The sequence below is a fragment of the Coregonus lavaretus genome, assembly GCF_964263955.1.
Source record: "Coregonus lavaretus genome assembly, chromosome: 16".
NCBI lineage: Eukaryota > Metazoa > Chordata > Actinopteri > Salmoniformes > Salmonidae > Coregonus > Coregonus lavaretus.
In genome coordinates, this window is record NC_140003.1 from 42396333 (window position 1) to 42423613 (window position 27281).

The 27281-nt window shown below is 41.1% G+C and overlaps 2 protein-coding genes across 4 annotated transcripts in view; one reads left to right on the forward strand and one right to left on the reverse strand.

The window, feature by feature from the left end:
- The window catches only part of LOC311143335 (PTB domain-containing engulfment adapter protein 1-like), a 132818-nt gene extending 119457 nt beyond the window's left edge, over positions 1-13361 (forward strand). For 2 of the 3 annotated variants that reach the window (XM_084179175.1, XM_084179176.1), the window contains 9 exons: positions 16-77; positions 1899-1970; positions 3742-3840; positions 3975-4112; positions 4347-4463; positions 4630-4716; positions 5716-5857; positions 6096-6190; positions 12561-13361. In XM_084179175.1, the coding sequence (XP_084035301.1) occupies positions 16-77; positions 1899-1970; positions 3742-3840; positions 3975-4112; positions 4347-4463; positions 4630-4716; positions 5716-5857; positions 6096-6190; positions 12561-12632 (884 nt within the window). In that variant the 3' untranslated portion in view covers positions 12633-13361. The remainder of the gene's footprint in view (positions 1-15; positions 78-1898; positions 1971-3741; positions 3841-3974; positions 4113-4346; positions 4464-4629; positions 4717-5715; positions 5858-6095; positions 6191-12560) is intronic. The other variant, XM_084179177.1, reaches the window with a different exon arrangement.
- A 1591-nt stretch (positions 13362-14952) lies between these two features.
- Positions 14953-27281, reverse strand: part of LOC311143630 (uncharacterized protein) — a 58719-nt gene continuing 46390 nt past the window's right edge. The window contains exons 38-53 of the mRNA XM_084179495.1: positions 26686-26793; positions 26535-26588; positions 26340-26393; positions 25979-26140; positions 25267-25374; positions 25056-25163; positions 24107-24160; positions 23836-23943; positions 23322-23375; positions 22925-23032; positions 22777-22830; positions 22576-22683; positions 18694-18997; positions 18234-18415; positions 17527-17769; positions 14953-17322 (exon numbers count right to left, since the gene is read on the reverse strand). Of these exons, the coding sequence (XP_084035621.1) occupies positions 17176-17322; positions 17527-17769; positions 18234-18415; positions 18694-18997; positions 22576-22683; positions 22777-22830; positions 22925-23032; positions 23322-23375; positions 23836-23943; positions 24107-24160; positions 25056-25163; positions 25267-25374; positions 25979-26140; positions 26340-26393; positions 26535-26588; positions 26686-26793 (1956 nt within the window). The 3' untranslated portion in view covers positions 14953-17175. The remainder of the gene's footprint in view (positions 17323-17526; positions 17770-18233; positions 18416-18693; positions 18998-22575; positions 22684-22776; positions 22831-22924; positions 23033-23321; positions 23376-23835; positions 23944-24106; positions 24161-25055; positions 25164-25266; positions 25375-25978; positions 26141-26339; positions 26394-26534; positions 26589-26685; positions 26794-27281) is intronic.

Here is a 27281-nt window from a genome sequence, read left to right on the forward strand (position 1 = left end):
GATATCTGTTTTCAGATAAATCCTGGATGCATACTCCAGAGGCGCTGGCAAAGCATTACATACCCTACAATGCCAAGGTAATGACTTTTTTCATGTTCCCTCACACAGGTTCTGGAAGTTAGATATAAAAATAAGAACGTTTCACTGATGCAGTTGGATGTTCAGCCACCATGCGTACAGTACCTACCCACTGGGCACAGACGTCAGTTCAATGTCTATTTTTGATTTACATTTCGTTGATTTGTCAACTAACGTGAATTCAACGTGAAATCAACAAAACAATTCACCATGTCATTGGATTTAGGTTAAAATCGGGGTGAAAAAAGACAAATTCCCTTAAGTTGATTACTTTTTTTGAAATCTAATCTGTTTTTCATGTTGATTCTTGAAACTTGATTCTATGTCATCACATTTTATTTTTGTGTTGTTGAAATGACGTGGGTAGGCCTTGAAAAAGTTAAGTTTACTTGGCTTTTGACTATGGCTTTGTCCAAAATAAAAAACCCTTTCAATATGAACCTATTGAGTTTCCCCTAGCTCTGAACAAGGTGTCTGCTTCAGGCAGTAACAGTCAAAGAGTACAAACACACAGGTAGCCTAGAAACATTTCCTGACTGACTGCAAACACTGCAGTAGATTTTCACTGGAAACACAGAGAGTTACAAAACAATGAAGTTGTTTAGTCTTCTCTGTCTTTTCTAATGCGGCACACACCTTAAAAGCTAACTCTTGAGAACAAAGTATCCTGTCTCGGGGCTGTGCTTCTGCTGTGCTTCACCCAAACACTCCCCTCTTATTGGAGGCAGAGAGCCTGTCAGTGAGCATCCGGCGGCTCCAGAGATGTCTTATTGAAGTGAAGCAAAAGGCTAAAGTATAAAGTCCAAACTGCCACGTCTGCTGCCGCTGAAGACTGGAACAGCAGAGAGGAGAGCGAACATTACATAAGGCAGTGGGTGGGGGTGAGGTGCAGAACGGAACAGTACCTGTATCAATGAACTTCTCAAGGTGATGGATCTCAGAACACATCAGGTCAGGAATGAGACACTCAATCCCATGTAGCGCATCTGTCATTCGCTGCATCCACTTGCATAACCCGTCTGCGCTCATATGTGTCCTTGAGTGCAGACAGCATTTGTTACGGCGGTGTGAAACACTTACACCATTTGTCTTTGCGCTCTATTGATAGGAGTGTGAAGTGGCTTTTTTTGCATCGTTTGCCCAGATTTTTTGGCCTTGTTTACCCACTATGTGTTCTGTATTGGAATGAAATGATGAAGGAAGTAAGTGGGCCCACTCATAGACCAGGATACAGTATGGGCAGAACCACTGATATCCATGGCTTGAATGTTGAAAGAACTGTTACATCTCGTTATGTTGATGAATTAAGTATCTTAGCAAACCGTACATATTTTTATAGAAGACCCTTGATGTTACTCCATGTCATGTTGAAACAGCCTGTTGCCATTACATGGGAGGCAGAGCAGAGGAACGTCCAGACTCATAACTTATCCAGGCAAGCCAAAACAAAGTATGAAAAGTACGAAGAAAAAAAAAAAGTAAAAAAAAAAAGTATGAAAAGTATCACTACTGTAAGTCGCTCTGGATAAGAGCGTCTGCTAAATGATGTAAATGTACATGTAAATGAGACGTATTGGCAGAGCAACTGTTTCCATGGACAGATGAAGCTTCTGTCTGAAGGTCCTTGGCTCCATCTGTTGGAGAAAAAAAATGTCCTAAAAAAACCCTCCCATACTCTTTTGTTTCTTTGATACACTACATTGTGAGGGATTCATAGAAACTTTTAACAGTCTTGTAGTGCATTATGACTGCATCATAATTCTGCATAGCTGTATGCCTAAAGTAAAGTGGCACTTTAATCTTCCCTTTTTTTGTTCTAGTTTCTTGGAAACACAGAAGTTGATCAACCGAAAGGCACAGAGATTGTTAAAGATGCAGTTAGACAGTTAAAGGTAAGTCAGCTATAGACTTTGTTTCCTTGGCAACCTGAATTAAAGCTGTATTTCAGAACTTTTTCATCTAAAGTGTGAGTATAAAGAGGGTCCCCGAAATTGGACCTGATTGGCTGGCATCTCTACAGCCACCAGCAACAGCTTAGACATTTAGGTCGGTTTTTATTTCCAGATGTTGATACCCTAAAACTGAGGATTTTGTGGTTTACTGTAAATCAGACAAATTGAACCACACTGTTTACATTCTAGACAGAATTCAAGGTAAACTAATAGCAACTAGCTTCCAAGTTATACCCTGGTTTTGAGGTCTGAGGGTGTGAGAAGAAGCATGTAGCATATTGTACCCAGGAATTTACTATAGCATGGATATCATAATTACTTACTAGTCAACTAAAAAATACAGCTGCTTGTAGCTAACCTCATTTTGGTTATCTTTTGAAATATGGAGTTTCCCTCAGCGAGAGTTCAGCCAGCTGTGCTGCCACTGATCGCCTTTGCCCTGTCTCACTCTGCTCTCTGCATGTTACATTCTCTGCTGTTTTCTTCTGCCGACATTTAAATTGTGAGGCCATTCAAGAGGAAACTTGTTTTCATACCCATCGACTCCTTTCTTACATGAAGGGTTTGAACACTTTGCTGTAAGGCTGTTCAGTGAAAGGGTCAAAATATCTGAGTCATCATTGGTCAACGCCAGAGCCGATCAGTACAGCTCTCCCGTTCACGTGTCACATCTCTCCTTTTGATTTTCTCTCCTTTCTTTCTCGGTATACCTTCTCCCTTTCTTTTCTGAACCATTTTTAAAAGAAAGAGAAAAAAAAGGCGCAAATTAAGTATAATTATATATATTATAATCAAATTATTGACACAAGATTCAATGGATCTCAAGTGTGGAGTTCAGGTCAGACCAAGGTAAGAGCATTGAATACAGTCTTATTTTGGGGATTCAGCTTCTTCCTGAGTATGTTCCAACTCCACACTTGACAGACTATATTATATAAACTGATTATAGTCATTTTCTTTATTTTCTCTCCATATGTCACTGAAAGTGTTCTGGTCTCTTTATATGCAGTATAACTGCTGCTCTTTTAATTATTTTTTACTTATCTATGTTTTACTTAACACTTATTTTTCTTAAAACTGCATTGTTAAGGGCTTGTAAGTAAGCATTTCACTGTAAGGTCTACACCTGTTATATTCGGCAGGTAGCTTAGTGGTTAAGAGCGTTGTGCCAGCAACCGAAAGGTCGCTGGTTCTAATCCCCGAGCCGACTAGGTGAAAAATCTGTCGATGTGCCCTTGAGCAAGGCACTTAACCCTAATTGCTCCTATAAGTCGCTCTGGATAAGAGCGTCTGCTAAATGACTCAAATGTAAATGTAAATATTCGGCACATGTGACACATAAAAATTGATTTGATTTGATATGTAACCCTAAATTGGTTATAGGGTTTTGGGGATAACCAAAAATCATTCTATCAATCAGATTCATGCACTCAGAGAATGAGTGTTTATAGTATGAAAGAAATACGCTCAGATCGCATAATTGATATTCAACCTAATTCAAATAAGCATTTCACTGTGTTGGACGAATGCCATTTTCTAAATTACTTTGGATACCCTTTTTCGGTAAATAGGGCCCTCAGCCGGTTATAATTATTGCATGAAATGACTTTCACCACTTTCAATAGTGGACTGTACATTTCCGAATGAGACGGGGCCAAGTCGGATTACCATTACCGTTATACTGTACATGTAATGTTTCTACTCTTTGTAGTTTCAAAGGCATATCAAGAAGTCAGAGGGACAGAAGACCCCAAAAGTGGAATTGCAAATCTCCATTTATGGAGTAAAGATCTTAGATCCCAAGACAAAGGTAAGTCAAGTAAACATGGCATGGATTTTTAAAAAATGATCCAAGGTGTTTTTGTATGCATATTATGGAAGCATTCATGTGAAGTGTTATCAAGGAGGTGTTGTTGAAGCATGAGTGTTTATTTGTATTTTCAGGATGTCCAGTACAACTGCCAGTTGCACAGGATATCCTTCTGTGCAGATGACAAGACGGATAAAAGGATATTCACCTTCATCTGCAAAGACTCTGAGTCAAACAAACACCTCTGCTACGTGTTTGACAGTGAAAAATGTGTAAGAAATACACACTTTTGAGGGTTTAAAAAATACACACTTTGAGAGTTTACGTCTTGAGTTCATGTTCCACACCATCAGTTGTTGATCCAGCTATATGTGTCGTCAATCCCTAGTAAATAATAAAGATACTGGCCTTCTAAAATTAAGAATTTGTTCTGACGAATCAGGAGGACCCTTTTATAAAGAGTTTTGTATTTAAAAAAAATAACGGAGGATACTGTTGTCTTCCAGGCAGAGGAGGTAACACTCACTATTGGCCAGGCGTTTGACTTGGCCTACAAGAAGTTCCTCGAGTCTGGTGGAAAAGATGTGGAGACACGGAAACAGATAGGAACCTTACAGAAAAGAGTAAGATTCAACTGTTGGACAAGTTTGACTGCTCCTTCACATGGGATAAGGATTGAATAAATAGTACATCTCCATACTAATGACATTGATAAAAACAGGTGATTTCCGTATCAGATGTAGGTAGCTATAAAACCATTCTAAAACGAGCATCCTTATTTTTTCGCAGATTCAAGAACTGGAAACGGAAAATTCTGGGCTAAAGAAGCAGCTTTGGAATCTGGAAGAGCAATTGGTGACTGCTCCTGCACCACCAGTAAGAACTGCATGGACAGCCCTTCCAGTCTCTAGGCTTGCCTGGGTAACCCATATTACCCAGAGTGTAATGCAGTAACCCACATTACACAGAGTGTAATGCAGTTCTTACTGGTGTCATGCTGCGTGTGTGAACTAACAAGACACTTCCAGTCTTCCACTAAATCGTCTGCATTTAATCTCTTCACAGCTGCTGCACATAAACACTACTAACGAGGCCTACATGCTCTCAAGACCCTCCTCGCTCTTCTGGTGTCACAATCTGACATCCTTCTCGTGTCTCGAGATCTCCTCGGTCACACTCACCCCTATGAGCTCGCCCGAGTCCAACCTCTCGGCAGGCCTACTAACCCCTCCTCCGGCTAAGCCCCCTCTCCTCCCAAAGCCTGCCGACGGATGCAGCATCCCACGGCCTCGCGTACTGTACAACTATCTATATCTTTCAGCCTTTTCTTTCTTTCCTGATTTCTATTTCAATTTCTTCTAATAAACAATACTTCATTTTGACTCATATATATTCTACGTTATAAACTGGGTGGTTCGATCCCTGAATGCTGATTGGCTGACAGCCGTGGTATATCAGACCGTATACCATGGGTATGACACAACATGTATTTTTACTGCTCTAATTACGTTGGTAACCATTGTATAATAGCAATAAGGCACGTCGGGGGTTTCTGATATATGGCCAATATACCACGGCTAAGGGCTGTGTCCAGGCACGCCGCGTTGTGTCGTGCTTAAGAACAGCCCTTAGCTGTGGTATATTGGCCACACCTCATCGGGCCTTAATGCTTAAGTAGACAATGCAGATACGTATAAAGTCTGCTTAATAAGACTTTTAAGTCTCAATTAGTTGATTTCATCACTCTTTATATTAGGACTACAGTCTGACTTGAAATGCATATTCATAACTCTGACTTCAGAATGTAGGTCAGAGTACTACTGCTCACGGCATAAGGGAATCATTGGAATGAACCAATACCCTCTACACTCACAGGCTGGCAGCGTCTCCTTGAAACCCCCAATGTCCACAGACGTTTTTGACATGGTTCCCTTCTCTGCTGTCACACCCCTGGTGCCAATACCCGCAAGCAACGGCACACCCCCTCCCCCCCCGACAACATCTCCTCCAGACATGAGTGAGTACACCGCTCTGGTTACCTTACAGCTCAAGGATGACAGTGAGAGTTAGAATTGAAACACACACAGAGTATGGCATAAACCATGGTTTGTGGTCATTAGCGAGAATTTTTTTTGGGGTTACACTTTATAATAACTGTCACGAATAATGTTTATATATACTTAATAAATGTTACCAATGTACATGTTTTCTCTACTACGTTGTGGCATCTCAAATATTGTCTCTCTCTCTCACAGGTAAAGACCTTTTTGGAGCGGAACCTTTCGATCCGTTCACCTGCGGGCAAGCCGACTTCCCCCCGGATATCCAGTCCAAGCTGGACGAGATGCAGGTGACTTCATGTCCGAATGATCTTAAGCCCTGTTTAATGGACTCATGTAAGAGAGTAGTGGTTGAACGCCATTATAAAGGGTTTTTTGAGTAGACCTCCACCCTAGTAGGGGGGAGTGGGCCCCTACCCTCTCATTTTGGTTTTATATAATATAAAACATATCAATAAACCAGAAATTGTTCTAACTTCAGTTGTTCGTTAAAGTTATATTTTGGCTCATGAAGGTTTTGTTTTGTTTGTTTCCTGACTATGATGCTCAATATTGGCCATGGGCCTACTTTTCTTTGCCTGACATTGTGAACATTATGGCAAGATTTATTTAGCAAGATGTTGAATCTTCAATGCATATTGCTGCAGTTAGTCAGCTGAATAGCACTGTGTTCAAAATGCACTTTAGGCATCTTGTAATCCACATTTACTTATCTTTATGAGATATAGGTATTTTGTAACATCAGCCTTGGGATTTTAGGGCTTGAATGGAATATCATTATATTCTGTATGTTAGCTATTTCAAAGCAATTGTTTTCTGGAAACACAGACTTTATGTAAATTATCAGTAGTCACTGATTACAGATGCAAAACAAGAATTGTTGTCACATCATGGACGCCAAACAACAACTGTTAGTTGTGGCTTTATAAATGCCTGAATAATAATACTTATAACAATGTATATTATATTGCCTCTTTTGAATAGGCAGGTTGGGCTTGTTGCTGCGCATTAGTAGATACTTTAGATTATAACTGTCATTATTATATTTGATTTCATTTGATTTCATTCACAGTTGGAGCACAGCTTATCTGAAATTACAAATTCAATGTCAGTTTGAACCACAGTGCTCACGTCTTTTACTTAAATGCCTATGATGGCAGAGCTGGCAGAGGAATTTAACTGTAAAACTGAAGCATGGGGTTGTTTTTATATTTCAAACTCTTTATTTTAATTGGAATTAAACATTGGGAACCTGCACAGCAAATTTAAATTGAACACTTTCTTCAAAATGATATGTGACCCACCGAAATAGTGTTAAACTACCACTTTTCAAAGTGTTGACAAACTAACAACCTTAGAGTGTTGGGTCCCTAACACCATGGATGTTGCAAATTCCGACTTAAATTAACACTTTATTAGAGTTGATGCTGTTAAGGTGTCCGCATGCTTCCCAGCCAAAACAGTTCGGTAGAGTTGCATATATTATGACGACGTTATGTGACATTTTTGTTCGTTTTGGACTGGAGGCAAGCCGAAGTTCGTAGCCGAAGTCAAGGCCTCTTTGTCGGTGATTGGTCAACAGTAGGGATTCTTTAGTAAAGTCTTTGTTGTCATTCAACGAGAGACGACTCGTTTTCATGCTCATGTTTTCATTGCGAAATACTGCACCAAACATCTGAGTTAGATGTAAAATTGTGCGACTAAGATCTCTTCGGCAAAAACCTCAAAACTAATGACAGATTTCTTGAGTTATCTTTTTGAGGAAGTGTATACTGGCTACGACGTCGAGATGCATGTTTTGGAATATTTTTTTATTCACTCTGTCAATTAGGTTAGTATTGTTGAGTAACTACAATGTTGTTGATCAACCCTCCGTTTTCTCCTATCACAGCCATTCAACTCTGTAACTGTTTTAAAGTAACTGTTGGCCTCATGGTGAAATCTCTGAGCGGGTTCCTTCCTCTTCGGCAACTGAGTTAGGAAGGACACCTGTATCTTTGTAGTGACTGGGTGTATTGATACACCATCCAAAGTGTAATTAATAACTTAATCATGCTCAAAGGGATATTCAATGTCTTTTTGTTTTTTGACCCATCTACCAATAGGTGCTCTTCTTTGCGAGGCATTGGAAAACCTCCCTGGTCTTTGTGGTTGAATCTGTGTTTGAAATTCACTGCTCGACTGAGGGACCTTACAGATAATTCTGTGTCTGGGGTACAGAGATGAGGTAGTCATTCAAAAATCATGTTAAACACTATTATTGCACACAGAGTGAGTCCATGCAACTTATTATGTGACGTGTTAAGCACATTTGTACTCCTGAACTTATTTAGGCTTGCCATAACAAAGGGATTGAATACTTTATTGACTCAATACATTTCAGCTTGTCATTTTTTATTAATTTGTAAAAGAAATAAAAACAAAATTCCAATTTGACATTATGGGGTAGTGTGTGTAGGCCAATGACAAATAAATCTGTATTTAATCCATTTTATGGTGAAAGACTTGACAAACAAGACTCCCTAAACCACCTAAACTGGAACAACAATCTCAGTAACAGGTGCAGATTGGATTAGTTGTAAGTTATTTATCTTTGTATAGTATAAGATCAATTAATCAATGTGCACGCAGAAACATCGTTACAAAAACAAACTATTCTAAAAATCTACCTGCAAAAAAGCATTCTGGGAAGAATGCTAATGAGGGCCCACCCTGTCTTTTTCACTCTGAGAGAGTTAACTGAAATGAACTCAACACAGTCGAGTGAACAACAACACCACACAGTGTTGATTCCACTGTTATTCAAATAACACATTTATTCACCAATCACACTGATGTTAACCCCACTAGAATTAACACTCGGACACAACACTCTTTTTACCTTAGCACTGATATTTTAACACATGCAAATATGCTGTGTGGCATCCAGTTGAAAATTGCTATTTACAAACGTTTACATAATCCCTCTCTCTGTCTGCCTCAGTTGAAATGTAAAGGTAATTTCCGATTGAGCCGACATAAGCTGTGTTTACCGTGAATACAGTCTCCGCGAAACGTGGAAAGCATTGCCTTTAAATATCAATCGTGCTATAACGCTGATCGTCTGCGCTACTGATTGAATGGAGCCCTAACAATTGGGGAATTTGATGATGAAGTAGTTACAGTAGGAGGCGTTTATATGCTGCTCAGTGCTCTTCTTTCCTCTCCTTCCTGCCTTTAATTCTGTTTCCATCTCTCTTTTCCCCCTTTTGCTGCAGCGTCAGAGATGGTTTGTACCGTTACACTACTTTGACCCTTCTTGTGGTTGCCGTGACAGTGACTGTGTCATCGTGAATGGATTTGCATGTGTTCAGTTGGACTCTGTTGTAAATACTCTGCATACAGTCCATCAGTAAAACCAAGCTTTTTGAAATGTCACACTTTCATAATGCTGTACACATGTTTATTTAATTTTTTTGAGTTTAAGTTACATTTGCCTGTAAACAATGTGATTTAAAAATATATATATATATATATATATTAACCTCGTTGGCTATGGAAGCTTTACTTTTCTCAGTCAGTCTCTTTGATTTGATCATTCACAGCAACAATAATGGAAAATTCAATGAATAAATAACTAGGTCTGTCAAAGGATTACAAAAATGTAATCGAGTTAATCGCAGGATTTGTTAATTGCAACTTTAGAATTTGCTCAAATTGAGCTGTAATTATAATTTTTTTTATACAAACATCATTACAAAAGCACACTTTCTTTAACCTCAATGTCAACTTGTTTTGATGTCGCATTGATGTTTTTAGCTGTATAGATGATGTATTTTTTATGTTTTCAGTGAATTTTGAACGCTTTCAGGAAATACAAAAAATTACCCCAAATTTACTTCAGTTGACTGATTAACCCTGATAGCCCTATAAATACAGTGAGGGAAAAAAGTATTTGATCCCCTGCTGATTTTGTACGTTTGCCCACTGACAAAGACATGATCAGTCTATAAATTTAATGGTAGGTTTATTTGAACAGTGAGAGACAGAATAACAACAAAATAATCCAGAAAAACGCATGTAAATAAATTGATTTACATTTTAATGAGGGAAATAAGTATTTGACCCCTGTGCAAAACATTACTTAGTACTTGGTGGCAAAACCCTTGTTGGCAATCACAGAGGTCAGACGTTTCTTGTAGTTGGCCACCAGGTTTCCACACATCTCAGGAGGGATTTTGTTCCACATCTTCTCCAAGTCATTAAGGTTTCGAGGCTGACGTTTGGCAACTCGAACCTTCAGCTCACTCCACAGATTTTCTATGGGATTAAGGTCTGGAGACTGGCTAGACCACTCCAGGACTTTAATATGCTTCTTATTGAGCCACTCCTTTGTTGCCTTGGCCGTGTGTTTTGGGTCATTATCATGCTGGAATACCCATCGACGACCCATTTTCAATGCCCTGGCTGAGGGAAGGAGGATCTCACACAAGATTTGACGGTACATGGCCCGTCCATCATCCCTTTGATGCGGTGAAGTTGTCCTGTCCCCTTAGCAGAAAAACACCCCCAAAGCATTATGTTTCCACCTCCATGTTTGACGGTGGGGATGGTGTTCTTGGGGTCATAGGCAGCATTCCTCCTCCTCCAAACAAGGCGAGTTGAGTTGATACCAAAGAGCTCGATTTTGGTCTCATCTGACCACAACACTTTCACCCAGTTCTCCTCTGAATCATTCAGATGTTCATTGGCAAACTTCAGACGGCCCTGTATATGTGCTTTCTTGAGCAGGGGGACCTTGCGGGCGCTGCAGGATTTCAGTCCTTCACGGCGTAGTGTGTTACCAATTGTTATCTTGGTCACTATGGTCCCAGCTGCCTTGAGATCATTGACAAGATCTTCCCGTGTAGTTCTGGGCTGATTCCTCACCGTTCTCATGATCATTGCAACTCCACGAGGTCAGATCTTGCATGGAGCCCCAGGCCGAGGGAGATTGACAGTTCTTTTGTGTTTCTTCCATTTGCGAATAATCGCACCAACTGTTGTCACTTTCTCACCAAGCTGCTTGGCGATGGTCTTGTAGCCCATTCCAGCCTTGTGTAGGTCTACAATCTTGTCCCTGACATCCTTGGAGAGCTCTTTCGTCTTGGCCATGGTGGAGAGTTTGGAATCTGATTGATTGATTGCTTCTGTGGACAGGTGTCTTTTATACAGGTAAAAAACTGAGATTAGGAGCACTCCCTTTAAGAGTGTGCTCCTAATCTCAGCTCGTTACCTGTATAAAAGACACCTGGGAGCCAGAAATCTTTCTGATTGAGTGGGGGTCAAATACTTATTTCCCTCATTAAAATGCAAATCAATTTGTAACATTTTTTACATGTGTTTTTCTGGATTTTTTTGTTGTTATTCCGTCTCTCACTGTTCAAATAAACCTACCATTAAAATTATAGACTGATCATTTCTTTGGCAGGTGGGCAAACGTACAAAATCAGCAGGGGAACAAATACTTTTTTCCCTCACTGTAACACATATGATCTAATGCTGTGTTGGGTGCACTTGGTTGTCACCAGTATTATCTTTGTTTTGTAACTGAAAATGTGTTATTGCTTGTCAATCCGCTTCATCATATTTGTATTGCTTGTTGTCTCTGGAACATTCTAGGGTCACATGGGGTCAGATGTATTCAAAGTCCTGTAGTTATTACTTGCTACATCCATAGGTCATCCACATAGATGCTAATGTGCTTTGTGGTGTAGACTGTATATGAGACTTTTACACTTCTTTGGAGGGTTTTGGATCAAAGCTTCCTCAGATCTTGTTATTTCTCTGAGAAGTGCTTAGGCATTCTAGATTCCATATCCCCTAACCATTACTTTGTGGACTTGGATGCCAGCTATTTTGGACCAAACAATAATAAGAACTTTGGGCCAGTATGAATATATTTTTTACGGTGTCTTGGTTACAGCTCACCAAGGATGTGTCTACACTTAGCACTTACATGCGACTTCTGCTATCAGAATACGAAGATCGCATTGAAAAGACCACTTCAGGAGGTGGTCAGCGATGCATTCTGTGCTGATTTCTAAACACAAGCAGGCTACCGAAAGTGCATACAGTGGGCGACATAATCAGCACTCTGCCCACAAGTATCCAGAAAACGTGTGTTTTGGGAGCGAAGGGCACCTTTTTTCATTAAACATTGGAGGAAATACGTTCCTAGCGTGTGAGGAACGCGTTTGCTGGCTTCACAAATCCTAGCTAGCTAGCATATTTTGAAAACATATCTTTTGTTTGGCTAGAGTTATGCCAACTTGTTTGCAATCTCTTTAGCTTTGCTAGCTAACTTGCTGGCTATTTACAGAGGTTAGCTGGCTAGCTAGCTACAGTAGTTGGCTACTGCCATCAAGTTGTTGTTGTGTTATCAGAATTAGCCTGTTCCACCATTTTCAGAATGCAAAAACTGGCATTTGAATATAGCGCTGGAAAAGGGAATCTGGACACAATGTGGACACGTTAACATGTAGGTGTAGACGCATGACATATTTGGCTCAAGACTCTGCATAGAGGAACTGTAATGTTGATTATACCGACCACCTCCATTTGACGTCTTTCCTCCTATAGAGCAGATTGACATGGGATTCATGTATTTTTCTAACAGCCGTTCTCCCCCTTGTTTCACAGGAGGGGTTCAAAATGGGACTAACCCTAGAGGCCGCTGTCTTTTCTCTTGAGCCACTAGACGGTCGCTGCTGATGCAAAGAAGATGCGTTTCTGTTACATACTGTTAACTAATTTGTATTAAAAGTGCCAGAATTGGGTCTACAGTCAAGATGTCAATGTTCTTCTAGTCTTGAGGTTTATATGTATTTGCATTTGAATTTGGTTTTAGAATATTCAAAGGTATATTCAAATCTGATATAGAAAGCACTATTTTTGTAAGAACTCATGTGGGAAGGAGTATTTTTACAGGCAACAAAGGATGTAAATAGTATGGCCGATGGTATACTCTGTGGCAGAGTTTTCATAAACAGTACGTCTTATGTATAGAATCTGCTTTATTGAATATACACCACTTAAATCAACATTGTTACCACGTTGTTTTTTGTCTGTCAGACGTAATGACTTGCTCATCATCAACTCACAAGACACGTAAATGTAGTTGTTCTTGTATTACCACTCATGTAACTAACTCTCAGCTTGCCCTTCATTTGACATTTCCTCTGTTCTTTTTACTCATGTATCTTTAGTGTAATCATTAATTCTGATTGTTTTGACCTGACATTTAATTGATTCGTTTTATTGTCTTATTAAACATTTTAACAGGTGCATTTTACATATCGGTATGTATTGACATGGATTTACTTTCTTATGATATATGTCAGTGTCCTCTTGCACCAGAAAGCACTTTTGAAAACCTCTGTCAGTACTTGTTATTTTACTTTGCTGTTACAGTTATTAAAGAAAACATTACTGCATCAGTTATCAACACTCAATAATTATTGAAATGTGTTGGCGCTACATTTTATTTGTATGTTATGCATTTTATATGTAAAAGTCTGGGGAATCAAGTATTTTTGCTAACACTTTACATTCAGTTTGTTACATAGTCATTTTTAAATGCAATTACAACAATGAGATATTACAATGTTGTTACGTGTGTAATTACAGCATTACTACACAGGTATAAGAAAACAGCAACTTAATGTAAAGTGTTAGCGTGTTGGATATTCTCAAGATGTACCGGCAGATATTCAACCATGGATCTCCACTGAGGTTAGGCTTTGATGGACATATTCAATAACTCTGTTGCTTGGTGACATCATAATGATAGTATGTAATACAAAATAAAATAAAAACGTTTTTATTGTCACGTCCACCGGATAGCTGCAGTTAATTGTGTTGTTTTACAGGGTCAGACATAGGAGTACAGCGCCTCTGGAGCAAATTAGGGTTAAGTGCCTTGCTCAAGGGCACATCGACAGATTTTCATGTCAGCTCGGGTATTTCGAACCAACGACCCTTCGGTTAGTGTCCCAACGTGCTAACCGCCAGGCTACCTGCCAGTGTTTGAGTCGCTTGTTTACATACTCATGAACCCTTCGTCTTGATGACGAATTTATTGTATCCATTAGGACATACTTTCTCTCTTGGCGTCCCGCTCAGTCACACAGACGCCACTGCAGGTAGTCTTGTTACTGATGTATAAAGTATTTCAGTCAGTACTGTGCAAGCTTGATTTGTGGTCCTCTCTAGCTCAGCTGGTAGAGCACGGCGCTTGTAACGCCAAGGTAGTGGGTTCGATCCCCGGGACCACCCATACACAAAAATGTATGCACGCATGACTGTAAGTCGCTTTGGATAAAAGCGTCTGCTAAATGGCATATTATTATTATATTATTATAAGCCGCTGTACCCCAGCAATTACCAAGAGCTTGGGACGAGGAGAGTCAATTAAGCGTGACAGAAGAAGGATAATTTCATTTTTTGGAACCCTTCCATTGGTCCTAACCTGTGAGCTTATCCCTTCCGTGTGCCTACTGAAAAAAAGGGAATGAAATGGACTGTTCTAGTTGTAAACATACAAGATGACCAGCTTCCAGCAACATTCAATACAATAGTCTAACTAATAACCAAAGACACTTTTGAAATGAAAACAGAACAAAATAATTTCAGTATTTATTTCAGTGGATGAAACTGACTTGGTTCCAGGATAGAATATCCTATTGATCTGCCTCTGAGACGGTCATAAGCAAATCAGACCTGCCACCAGAATATTTACAGTTTTGAAATATTTAATAAATACTATCATTATGGAAATTTACCTCAAGCAAAGGAATTATAATGTTGATTTAGGAAAAACCGAACTAAAGAGAGACATAAAGCAACAGCAAAATGGACATAATACATTTATAATTACAAAGCTAAATATATATGTTCAGTTCACATGTCATATGCCTGTTACCTATGGCAACATTTCCTATAAATATTTATATATTTATCCGTGGAAACAAATTGCTCAGCTTTTCCTAAAAAGTAGGACATTAGCTAATTAATTTGACAAAAAAAGAGCTTTGGGGATAGACAAGCGTTTTGTTTAATTTGTTGCATAGCAAAAATACATGAAGCAAATAGGCTTCGTCTCAAAAGCTGCTATAAAAGATAACTAAGAGAAAGTGACTTAAAGGGCCTACCGACATGCAGAAAAAACATAACACACTTGTAGTGTTAAAATGATCATGAATTAAAAAGATAACATGTTAAAATTATCAGGAATTACAAACAACACGCTCAAAGTGTTAAAATGACCACGGCTACTTGAAAATAAAAGCAATTATTTAAAAAAACAATCAGCACACACTGTGTACGAGACATTGATTCCACCTCTCCATCTTTATTGGTAGCCCCAAACCCTCCCCTGTAACGTATATGGGAGAGGAGCACTTACAGACAGCACCAAACCTGTGAAAAGGGTTACACATAATCAAGGCATCCCAGTTTGTGGAGACGAGGTATCTAACACTGAGGAATTGACAGGTAGCTAACACTGAGGAATCGACAGGTATCTAACACTGAGGAATCAACAGGTATCTAACACTGAGGAATCAACAGTCTGGTTGGATCTTTAATTTGGATTCAATGGAATGAGTACAGAGTTAGGATAACTTGGATACAGAAATCAGTTATACCAAACAGTTTTTCAGTTCTGGAAAGAAAAAACAGTCTAATTTCCTCAATAGCACCATAAACGTTCATTTTACATTGAAAACTGTTTTTGTATAAAAAAGAAATTAAGCAAATGATAAAACATTAAGAGGTTAGGAGATCTTAGTTGTGGAACAAACCATTGTAGTTATATTCTTGTAGAATGGTGTTCATCTTACAAACAGCAGTATTCATATTTATCAAGGACCTTTGGCAGCTTTTTATCTTTGCTCCATAATATCAAATACAATATCAATGGATTGGACCTTTGTACCTTAAAGACTAAATATCATGCGCTTATACCATGGAATTAGTTGAATACCCGTTTCTGATTGGCTTGAAGAGCATTCTAGAGCGTGCATTATTTCCCTATAATGCACGGTATAATTCAATGGCTATGAAGTTCATTCTTACATGTTCTATTTTTGAGCTGCTTTTGAAAGTAAAAGTCAAATTGAAAACATTGTTTAATTCTATTTTCATAATAGCAAGCTAGGATGATGGGTTGGTTAGCTAAGCTAGCAAGTCAGTTTGTTTGGTTACCAAGGCAACTACAGTAACTATCTAGCTAGTTAGTAAACTTGCTAGCTCAGTGGATGTTGTCACATTTCTACTGGCAAATGAATAGCTACATTTCTAGGGGCAAAAATGTTAAATTATATGCATGGTATGAAAAGGAGAATCAACTCGGGGCTCTATGCGTTCCCTGGAAAATAATGCAACTCCGTGGAAGGTTAGTTCCACAATGTGCATTCTTTTCCAGAGAACGCATAGCCCCTCGTTGATTAACCCTTACTTATATCATGGCATTGTTGAATACTCATTTCTGATTGGCTTGAAGGGCATTCTAGAGCATGCATTATTTCTCTATAACGCACGATATATCAGCATGGTAGAATTCAATGGCTATAGTTCATTCTTACATGTTCTATGTTTGAGCTGGTTTTGAAAGCAAAAGTGGGATTGAAAAAAATATTGGCATTGTTGAATTAGATTTTCATAATAGCAAGCTAGGACTGATGGTTTGGTTAGCTAAACTAGCAAGTCTGTTTGTTTGGTTACCATGGTAACTACTGTAGCTGTCTAGTAAACGTTCTAGCTACTTCAGTGGATGTTCAACACATTTACACCCACAAATGAACACATTTCTAGTGGCAAATGTGTTAAATTATAGCCATGGTATGAAAGGGATAATCAACTCAGAGCTCTATGCTTTCTCTGGAAAAAAATGCAACTCCGTGGAAGACTAATTCCACTCCACTAGCGCGTTGTGGACCACACATTCCCCGTTGTTTATTATTTTCCAGAGGACGCATGGCCCCTCGTTGATTATCCCTTACATAATGTATTTGTCAAATGCAAGCAAAGTTTTGAAATGTTGCTTACTTGTTCTTTATTTCCCCCAAACATTCATCTAACGTACACAGGGCAAAAACATATCAACTACGATAGGGAACGGTTGGAAAGGCACAATAAATATCTTGCCACGAGGCGAGAATAGTCCGCAGTACTTGTATGTACAAGGCTGATCGCGTCAGCTGATAGTTCAAGAGTCTCAGGATTGTCTTCAATGCGTCCATGTTGTTTTTGGAATTTATAGGAAGCAAACGGGCCCAATATCGATACCAAACTCCTGATCCGAACCACCAATGTCCACAGGGGCCATATCCATGATGGGAAGTCTGGCTGTTTTCTGGGTCCTGTACTCAAACACTGTCTTGCCCCAGTTACCATTGGATTTCTGTAAAGAGAAAGACATGGGAAATGTTCAGTAAGGTTCTGTAAGGTTCAGTAAGACCTCAGTAAGTCAATGTTTCCAGTGACGACCCAGATATAAACATTTCAGGGCCCAGACTGAAACGGCCCCAAAACGTCCATAGAATATGATATATACACACACACATATACATATATATATATATATATACTGTATAATATTACTCACTCCACAACTGTCCTCCACCACAGTGTATCTGAAGCGGTTGTTTCCCTCTGCTTTGAGCTCCAGGTCATTGGACCCCTTGAGGATGACAGCTTTCTTCAGATTCCCAGTCGCCTCATCCTTGTAGCCCACTGTGTTCTTGCAGTGGAAGGTGATGGTCTGAGAAGCCTCTTTGGAGAGCAGACGAATGAACGTCATCTGAACCGTGACAGAGTTGGCCGGCTGGTCTTTGTTACCGTAGGTGAACTGCGAATACACAAAAAGAGAAAACAAACAACAGTTGAAAAATTGGCGGCATTTGAGGAACTCAGTTTTTAGATGAAACTACATTTCAATATGATGTTATCAACAGTTATCAGTCGTTGTTATTTATCTATGTACAGGTGTCACATTTACATAGCAAATATTATCAGTGATGGTCAAATGTGGGTCAGTTGCTAGTATTTATAAAATGATTACCAGTGGTCAGTCTTGCTTTACAAATATTTTCCCTCAGCCATACCCCACTACCATATAACATACTTGCATCTTATAATTAGGGGTGGAATTGGGTAGGAATGCATGGGAGCAGAATTCCCACAGATTTCTGAAATTTAAAATCTCAAGGGGGATATTTTGAATGCCCAGTGATCCAACAGTTCCTAGTGTGGTTTTCCAACCCTAATAATAGTAAAAATATGAGTATTACAGGGTAGAAACATTGTTCTTACTTGTTGTCCTCTATTGATGTCAGCTCCAAACCACACAGGCTTATTCCTTGAGGTGCTCCACCACACTTTGCGAGGTATGCTGGCAGGATTGGCCGAGATGCAGGTCTCTCCCGTCTCCATATTACAATGTACTTTGATAGCATCCTCTGAGCTTCCTTGGTTTGGATCGACCCAGTATTCACCTGGAACAGAGAAAGAGAACATTGTCCCACAACTGTCACATTAAAGAAGAAATAGCAAATATTTACTCATGAATCAGATCCCATCTGCCAGCCTATTGGCTCCTTTTACATGGGAGATATTTCCAATGTGAGTTAGCAAACATCGCATCCTCAGGGGTAGAATTATTGCCACAATAGGATTAAAGAGACATGGTCTGAATACCTAATAACTTCAGAAAACACCTTAATGATGATCTTCGATGTGTAGTACTTCCCGTGTCATGGAAACAACAACTCACCGCTCTTCTTCAGTGGGTAGCACTGCTTCAAGTCCTCACAAGTCCTAGCCGGGTGCTTCCTGCTGCCGTCGGGGCTTTTCATGCTGTCGATTTGGCTGCTGAGGGCCTTCAGAGTGGCCTGGACACCTGGGTCCAGCTGCTGGGTGGCATTGCTGTTGGGCAAAGCCTCATCCTCACTGAACTCGGGAGGAGGAGGGGGGCCGCCATCGTAGTCTTGCATGGCGCCAAACAGGTCATCCATGGCAGCCGTGGGGGGGCCTGCAGGGCCGGGAGGACCAGTGGGGCCTGGCTCTCCAGGAGGTCCCTGGAAACCACAGAGTAATGGTAAGTAATAGTATTTTATTTAAGTGTGAACATATTAGGTGTCTTAACATTATGTGCCAAATGATCATGATGTTTGCGTTGTCTTCCCAGAAAATGTTTATATCAGTGTACAGATCTGCTATCTTCATTTGATCACAAATTGTAGTGTATTCAAGGTCTATTCAAGGTTTAAAAGGGCTTCTCCAGTTTGTAATTTCCACTTAAACATGTCAGACTACAAAAATGTCCATTAATTATATAATTATTTTCCTGCCCGTGAGAAACTGGTCAAATTAAGACAGAGCATACAGTATGTAGGTGAAATGACCCTTATATATATTTTTTATATATATTTCACCTTTATTTAACCAGGTAAGCCAGTTGAGAACAAGTTCCCATTTACAACTGCGACCTGGCCAAGATAAAGCAAAGCAGTGCGATAAAAACAACAACACAGAGTTACACATGAAATAAACAAAACATACAGTCAATAACACAATAGAAAATCTATATACAGTGTGTGCAAATGTAGTAAGTTATGGAGGTAAGGCAATAAATAGGCCATAGTGCAAAATAATTACAATTTAGTATTAACACTGGAGTGATAGATGTGCAGAAGATTATGTGCAAATAGAGATACTGGGGTGAAAATGAGCAAAATAAATAACAATGTAAATAACAATATGGGGATGAGGTAGTTGGGTGGGCTAATTACAGATGGGCTGTGTACAGGTGCAGTGATCGGTAAGCTGCTCTGACAACTGATGCTTAAAGTTAGTGAGGGAGATAAGTGTCTCCAGCTTCAGACATTTTTGCAGTTTGTTCCAGTCATTTGCAGCAGAGAACTGGAAGGAATGGCGGCCAAAGGAGGTGTTGGCTTTGGGGATGACCAGTGAGATATACCTGCTGGAACGCATACTACGGGTGGGTGTTGCTATGGTGACCAATTAGCTAAGATAAGGCGGGGATTTGCCTAGAAGTGATTTATAGATGATCTGGAGCCAGTGGGTTTGGCGACGAATATGTAGTGAGGGCCAGCCAACGAGAGCGTACAGGTCACAATGGTGGTTAGTATATGGGGCTTTGGTGACAAAACGGATGGCACTGTGAAAGACTACATCCAATTTGCTGAATAGAGTGTTGGAAGCTATTTTGTAAATGACATCGCCGAAGTCAAGGATCGGTAGGATAGTCAGTTTTACGAGGGCATGTTTAGCAGCATGAGTGAAGGAGGCTTTGTTGCGAAATAGGAAGCCGATTCTAGATTTAACTTTGGATTGGAGATGCTTAATGTGAGTCTGGAAGGAGAGTTTACAGTCTAACCAGACACCTAGGTATTTGTAGTTGTCCACATATTCTAAGTCAGACCCGCCGAGAGTAGTGATTCTAGTCGGGCGGGCGGGTGCAAGCAGCGTTCGATTGAAGAGCATGCATTTAGTTTTACTAGCGTTTAAGAGCAGTTGGAGGCCACGGAAGGAGTGTTGTATGGCATTGAAGCTCGTTCGGAGGTTTGTTAACACAGTGTCCAATGAAGGGCCAGATGTATACAAAATGGTGTCGTCTACGTAGAGGTGGATCTGAGAGTCACCAGCAGCAAGAGCGACATCATTGATATACACAGAGAATAGAGTCGGCCCGAGAATTGAACCCTGTGGCACCCCCATAGAGACTGCCAGAAGTCCAGACAACAGGCCCTCCGATTTGACACATTGAACTCTATCTGAGAAGTAGTTGGTGAACCAGGTGAGGCAGTCATTTGAGAAACCAAGGCTATTTAGTCTGCCAATAAGAATGCGGTGATTGACAGAGTCAAACGCCTTGGCCAGGTCGATGAAGATGGCTGCACAGTACTGTCTTTTATCAATTGCGGTTATTATATCGTTTAGGACCTTGAGCGTGGCTGAGGTGCACCCACGACCAGCTCGGAAACCAGATTGCATAGCGGAGAAGGTACGGTGGGATTCGAAATGGTCGGTGATCTGTTTGTTAACTTGGCTTTCAAATACTTTCGAAAGGCAGGGCAGGATGGATATAGGTCTGTAACAGTTTGGATCTAGAGTGCCACCCCCTTTGAAGAGGGGGATGACCACGGCAGCTTTCCAATCTCTGGGGATCTCAGACGATACGAAAAAGAGGTTGAACAAGCTAGTAATAGGGGTTGTGACAATTTCGGCGGCTAATTTTAGAAAGAAAGGGTCCATATTGTCTTGCCCAGCTGATTTGTAGGGGTCCAGATTTTGCAGCACTTTCAGGACATCAGCTATCTGTTTTTGAGTGAAGGAGAAGCGGGAGGGGGGGGGGGGGGGCATGGGCAAGTTGCAGCGGAGGGTGCAGAGCTGGTGGCCGGGGTAGGGGTAGCTTATTGAAATTCTCGATTATCGTAGATTTATCGGTGGTGACAGTGTTTCCTAGCCTCAGTGCAGTCGGTAGCTGGGAGGAGGTGCTCTTATTCTCCATGGATTTTACAGTGTCCCAAAACGTTTTGGAGTTAGTGCTACAGGATGCACATTTCTGTTTGAAAAAGCTAGCCTTTGCTTTCCTAACTGATTGTGTATATTGGTTCCTGACTTCCCTGAAAAGTTGCATATCGCGGGGCTGTTCGATGCTAATGCAGTACGCCACAGGATGTTTTTGTACTGGTCAAGGGCAGTCAAGTCTGGGGTGAACCAGGGGCTATATCTGTTCTTAGTTCTGAATTTTTTGAATGGGGCATGCTTATTTAAGATGGAGAGGAAAGCACTTTTGAAGAACATCCAGGCATTCTCTACTGACGGAATGAGGTCAATATCCATCCAGGATACCCGGGCCAGGTCAATTAGGAAGGCCTGCTTGCTGAAGTGTTTTAGGGAGCGTTTGACAGTGATGAGGGGTGGTCGTTTGACCGCGGACCCATTACGGACGCAGGCAATGAGGCAGTGATCGCTGAGATCCTGGTTGAAGACAGCGGAGGTGTATTTAGAGGGTAAACTAGTCAGGATGATATCTATGAGGGTGCCCATGTTTACGGATTTAGGGTTGTACCTGGTAGGTTCCTTGATAATTTGTGTGAGATTGAGGGCATCTAGTTTAGATTGTAGGACGGCCGGGGTGTTAAGCATATCCAAGTTTAGGTCACCAAGCAGTACGAACTCTGAGGATAGATGGGGGCAAGCGATTCACATATGGTGTCCAGGGCACAACTGGGGGCTGAGGGGGGTCTGTAGCAAGCGGCAACAGTGAGAGACTTATTTCTGGAAAGGTGGATTTTTAGAAGTAGAAGCTCAAACTGTTTGGGCACAGACCTGGATAGTATGATAGAGCTCTGCAGGCTATCTCTACAGTAGATTGCAACTCCGCCCCCTTTGGCAGTTCTATCTAGACGAAAAATGTTGTAGTTGGGGATGGACATTTCTGAATTTTTGGTGGCCTTCCTAAGCCAGGATTCAGACACTGCTAGAACATCAGGGTTGGCAGAGTGTGCTAACGCAGTGAATAACTCAAACTTGGGGAGGAGGCTTCTGATGTTAACATGCCAGAAACCAAGGCTTTTACGGTTACAGAAGTCAACAAATGGGTATCAACATATGGGTATCAACATGCCTCAGGTCCGATTTCGCCGCTAATTCCACGTGTTCCAGGAGGTCCCATTGGTCCAGGCTGGCCGATATACCCTTCTTTTCCTGGTGGTCCAACTGGTCCAGAGGGTCCCTATCATAACATACCATATTAAAGATCAATTTTAATGAGTCATGAAATACAGCATGGTTGACAACATGGAACAGTGTCTCATATGGTACGTACTCTTTGTCCGCTTGGTCCGACGATTCCTGATGCTCCCTGCTCTCCTGTTGTACCCTAAAAAATAAATACAAAATGAAATATCAAGACATAGTAACTTTAAATGGGTATACATTCTACTCAATAACAGATATGTATTGATTTGACGTACAGGTGGTCCGGGTAGACCTTGTAAACCGGTGAATCCTCTGTGTCCCTTCTGTCCTCTGTCTCCATGGTCTCCCAGGTCACCCTTATCACCTCTGGGTCCTTGTGGTCCCTGTTGTTTAGGAGAACACCATGCAATCACATTTTTATGGGACGTCCAATGTTTATGATTATGTGTCACCAAACAAATATGCAAATGAACAGTTCTCACATGAGTCTAGTAGTCATAACCATCACATACTGGGTTATCATTTCTGTGATTGCTCGCAGAAAATCAAATGACTTGGATTTCTATTTGGATATCGAATACATGTTTTAGATAAATTGGTGGTAGAGTAATTCAAGTCAAATGAAATGATAACCTTAGATTTGTATCATGTGGCTGTTGATGATGATCTTACCATTAGCCCTCTCTTTCCTGTTGAACCTGGGGGACCGTTTGGTCCTCTGGAACCCTGTGTATGAATAAGACCGCAGCATGACTCAGTGAGATACTATATATTAGTAACTGGGTTCAAATGCCTTCTGTTAAATGTTTCTGTATTTATAATTATTGTTTGGATACCCTTATTTACTATTTATTATGTATTGATTTTTAGTCAAATGTTTTTGTATTATTATAATTTGTTTATTTATTTTTTCACTCTTTATGCGACACACTGCAGAGAACACCAGAAGAATAATTATCACTGAATTATCCCAGTTAATTATTGTAATGTGTGTTTATGTGGCGATTTGACATTCATTAATTCCATTCATTAATTCATTTAATTTCATTCATTCCATTAATTAATTAATTAATTCAGTAACATGTACACATTACCGTGACCCTTTCCTTTTCCCATCTTATCTCATCTTGGGATGCTCATGTATTGACAGGGAAAGTCCAACGTTAATGAAAAGGGCATTACGTACTGCGTCTCCTCTCTTTCCAGAACCACCGGTGGCACCGACTGGACCAGGAGTTCCGGGTAGTCCCGGGGTCCCGATCAGACCCTCTGGACCATGGTCCCCTCTGTCTCCCTGTGGAAGTCATCAGAACCAGAACCATTTCATTGCCACGCCTCAAAAGGTGGAAAATAATTTGTCTTGCTGTTACAACACAGTTGAGTTGGGTCAAGCACAGTAAACAATGGGAGACATTCTGGACACAGTATTGAACAGGAAGTGTTCAGCTCCTTCCTACCCTTTGACCAATGACTCCAACTTTGCCTGGGGGCCCATCAGAACCAGCAGGACCCTGGAGAAAAATAAGATATTGTGATTAACTACTGTATACTCCATACACTCCATACAAGAGAAGTTATGCTTCTTTAAAATTGGATAAACTTGTTTTTGTCAGGTTTGACGTGTATGCGGAAAACGAAGTCAAGCGCAGGACACCGAGCGACTGGCAGACGTACTTTACTAAACACAGTAAATGAAAGTACAAAACAACAAAACCTCCAAACAGGGAGGAACAACACTAGCATACCACAGCACTGCCGACCTAACAGAGAACAATCACACACAACAAACAAATGAGAGACAGGGTTTTTTTAAAGGGAATACAATCAACACTAATGGGACACAGGTGGAAACAATACAGACCAATCTAGACAAACACCGAAACATAGATCGGTAGCAGCTAGTACTCCGGGGACGACGAACGCCGAAGCCTGCCCGAGCAAGGAGGAGGAGCAGCCTCGGCTGAATCCGTGACAGTTTTCTAGAGAGCTCTTCTTTGTTTATGCCCATTTAGCATCATACACACCCTCTTAAGCCTTAGCCCCACCCATCTCTTTAAGAATCCACATGGAAAGGCCTGAGTGAGCATGGCGTTGTCCTCCAGGAAGTAGTCTCTCTATTCACTCCCGTCCATTATCTCAACCAGTCATGGATCCTGACTTTGATCCCTACTGTAGCTCAGTGCTTTCTCCTTGGCTAAACTAGGCTCATAATTACAAACATAATCTATTATTAAGTTTGTAATTAAGGCACATGAAAGTTCATATGTTCAAGAAGGCATTTCTGCATTTTCTTTTTTAAACGGCCCTACTGTGAAGTAGGAAATAGCGTCAAACGCCTATGATCCTGAATCCGGACTCAAATGGTGACTGGTTTTGTTAAGACAAAAAGTGTAAGGGGCAACTTACATCGGGACCAGGATCGCCACGGGGTCCGTTGGCACCAGGAGAACCGAGCGGGCCAGGGGGGCCTTTGTCTCCCCCAGGTCCTGCAGTCCCCTGTTTCCCTGGAGGACCCTACAGACACCACAGGGACAATGGAACCATGAGGGGCACTGTAACATGCAAAGTGAAAGCAGTTCAGATTGTGGCCACACGTGGGATCCAAATCAATACATACCGCTGGTCCTGGAAGTCCCAGCATTCCACGCTCTCCCCTCTGACCAGGAAGGCCCACAATGCCTCTCTGTCCTGTTGTTCCGGCAGGACCTGGAGGTCCATCAGGACCCTGTGGAAACAAATCCAGTTGGGGTTTACATTGACTGGATATTGTACTGTACAAGGGTTGTGGTCAATCCAATTCAACACGACTCGAACTTGTAATTCAGTTCATTCATTTTTCTGATACTTTGGTTGAGAATTATTTTTCTTATTTCAATGCATATCCTGACTGAATGGAGTGGATAAACTGTATTATACAACAATGTGTTAATTAAGCAATAAGGCACGAGGGGTTGTGGTATATGGCCAATATACCACGGCTACAGGATACAGCCCTTAGCCGTGGTATATTGGCCATATACCACAAACCCCTGAGGTGCCTTATTGCTGTTATAAACTGGTTACCAACACAACTGGAGCAATAAAAATATATGTTTTGTCATACCCGCGATAGACGGTCTGATATACCACGACTGTCAGCCAATCAGCATTCAGGGCTCGAACCACCCAGTTTATAATGTCCAATCAATTCCTGAGGTTTACATTTTTGTTCTAGCCCTGTATGAATACACCCAATTTAACTTATCAAGGGCTTAGTGATGTGCATCCCCTGAGATTCTCCCAGGAACCAATTGAGAAACATTATTATTCAGCAACGCTTGATAGTTTACCGTGGGTCCGTCCTCTCCAGAGTCTCCCTTGTCTCCTGGGCCTCCGGCTGGTCCTGGGGGACCTCTTTCTCCTTGTCTCCCAGGGGATCCGTTCTCTCCACGAAGGCCAGGAGGACCCTCCTTCCCAGGGAGACCAAGGGGTCCGGCCTCTCCAACGGGACCCTGCACAAAGATAATTTGATGATATTTTGTTGTTGTTGTTTATCTCTCTGAGAATAATGTGAAGTGCGTTCACAATAGCTGGTCAGTGGTTATCATTAAAGTATTCAATGCCAGTGGCTTATTGACATGATAGCCGTTGGCTACTTCCGAATTGGTACATTTAACCAATCTATCCAAAAGTGGTTTGATGATTACTTACAGTTGAGCCTGGTGGTCCAACCCTGCCTGCAGATCCAGGGAAACCAGTGGGGCCCTACGAGTGAGAAGATGAGAAGATCCACATGGTTACTGTTCATTACATGTTCATATACTCTCTGAACTGTATGTGTCAATACCTGGACACAATCCTGTCAAAGTCCCCAGAGACTGATCAAAATACAAAACATGAACTTACAGGTGCACCCTGGGTTCCTCTGCCACCCTTCAGTCCGGCCACACCAACAATACCCTACGGAGAGATGAAGATTGTTGTATGAGATCGTTCCTCCTGTTCTGTTGTCTGTGTGCGACAATTTAGCACAAGATAATGTAGCATGTTAACTCACAGGAGGTCCGTGGGATCCAGCCAAGCCCTGAGGCCCTGGAGAACCAGCGTCACCCTTCTGACCTGGCTCTCCGGGCTCCCCCTTGACTCCTGGTTGACCATCAGGACCCTGTATGAGGATAATAAGACAATTAGCATAAGAGCAGGAAACATCCCAAAGGAACTACTTTTCTTACAAGACAACACAACAATATGCTTTATACAACGGGTGGGTCTAATCCTGAATGCTGATTGGTTAAAACCGCATTCCAGCCGGTGTTACCAATCAGCATTCAGGATTACCACCGGCTAAATCTATGACATTAAAAAGCCTATTTACTCTGTTCCATCTGACTGTGCAATCCACTGTCTCATCAGCGCAGCCAGGCACTTTATAAACTTGATCTCCACTGTAAAAAGCATCTAGACATTAGCTCACATTTCTTTTAGACTTAAATGTAGTTTTCAACAGCGGAGATTTGTATAAACCTTGCTGTCTGTCTCTCCGACATTTGCAACATTGTTTCAATATTCAAATTGGATCTCCAGCTGTCCCATAGTCATGAACGTGTCGGGAGTTGGAATGAGACAGACAGGCAGGCAGCGTTTCTCAGGCGA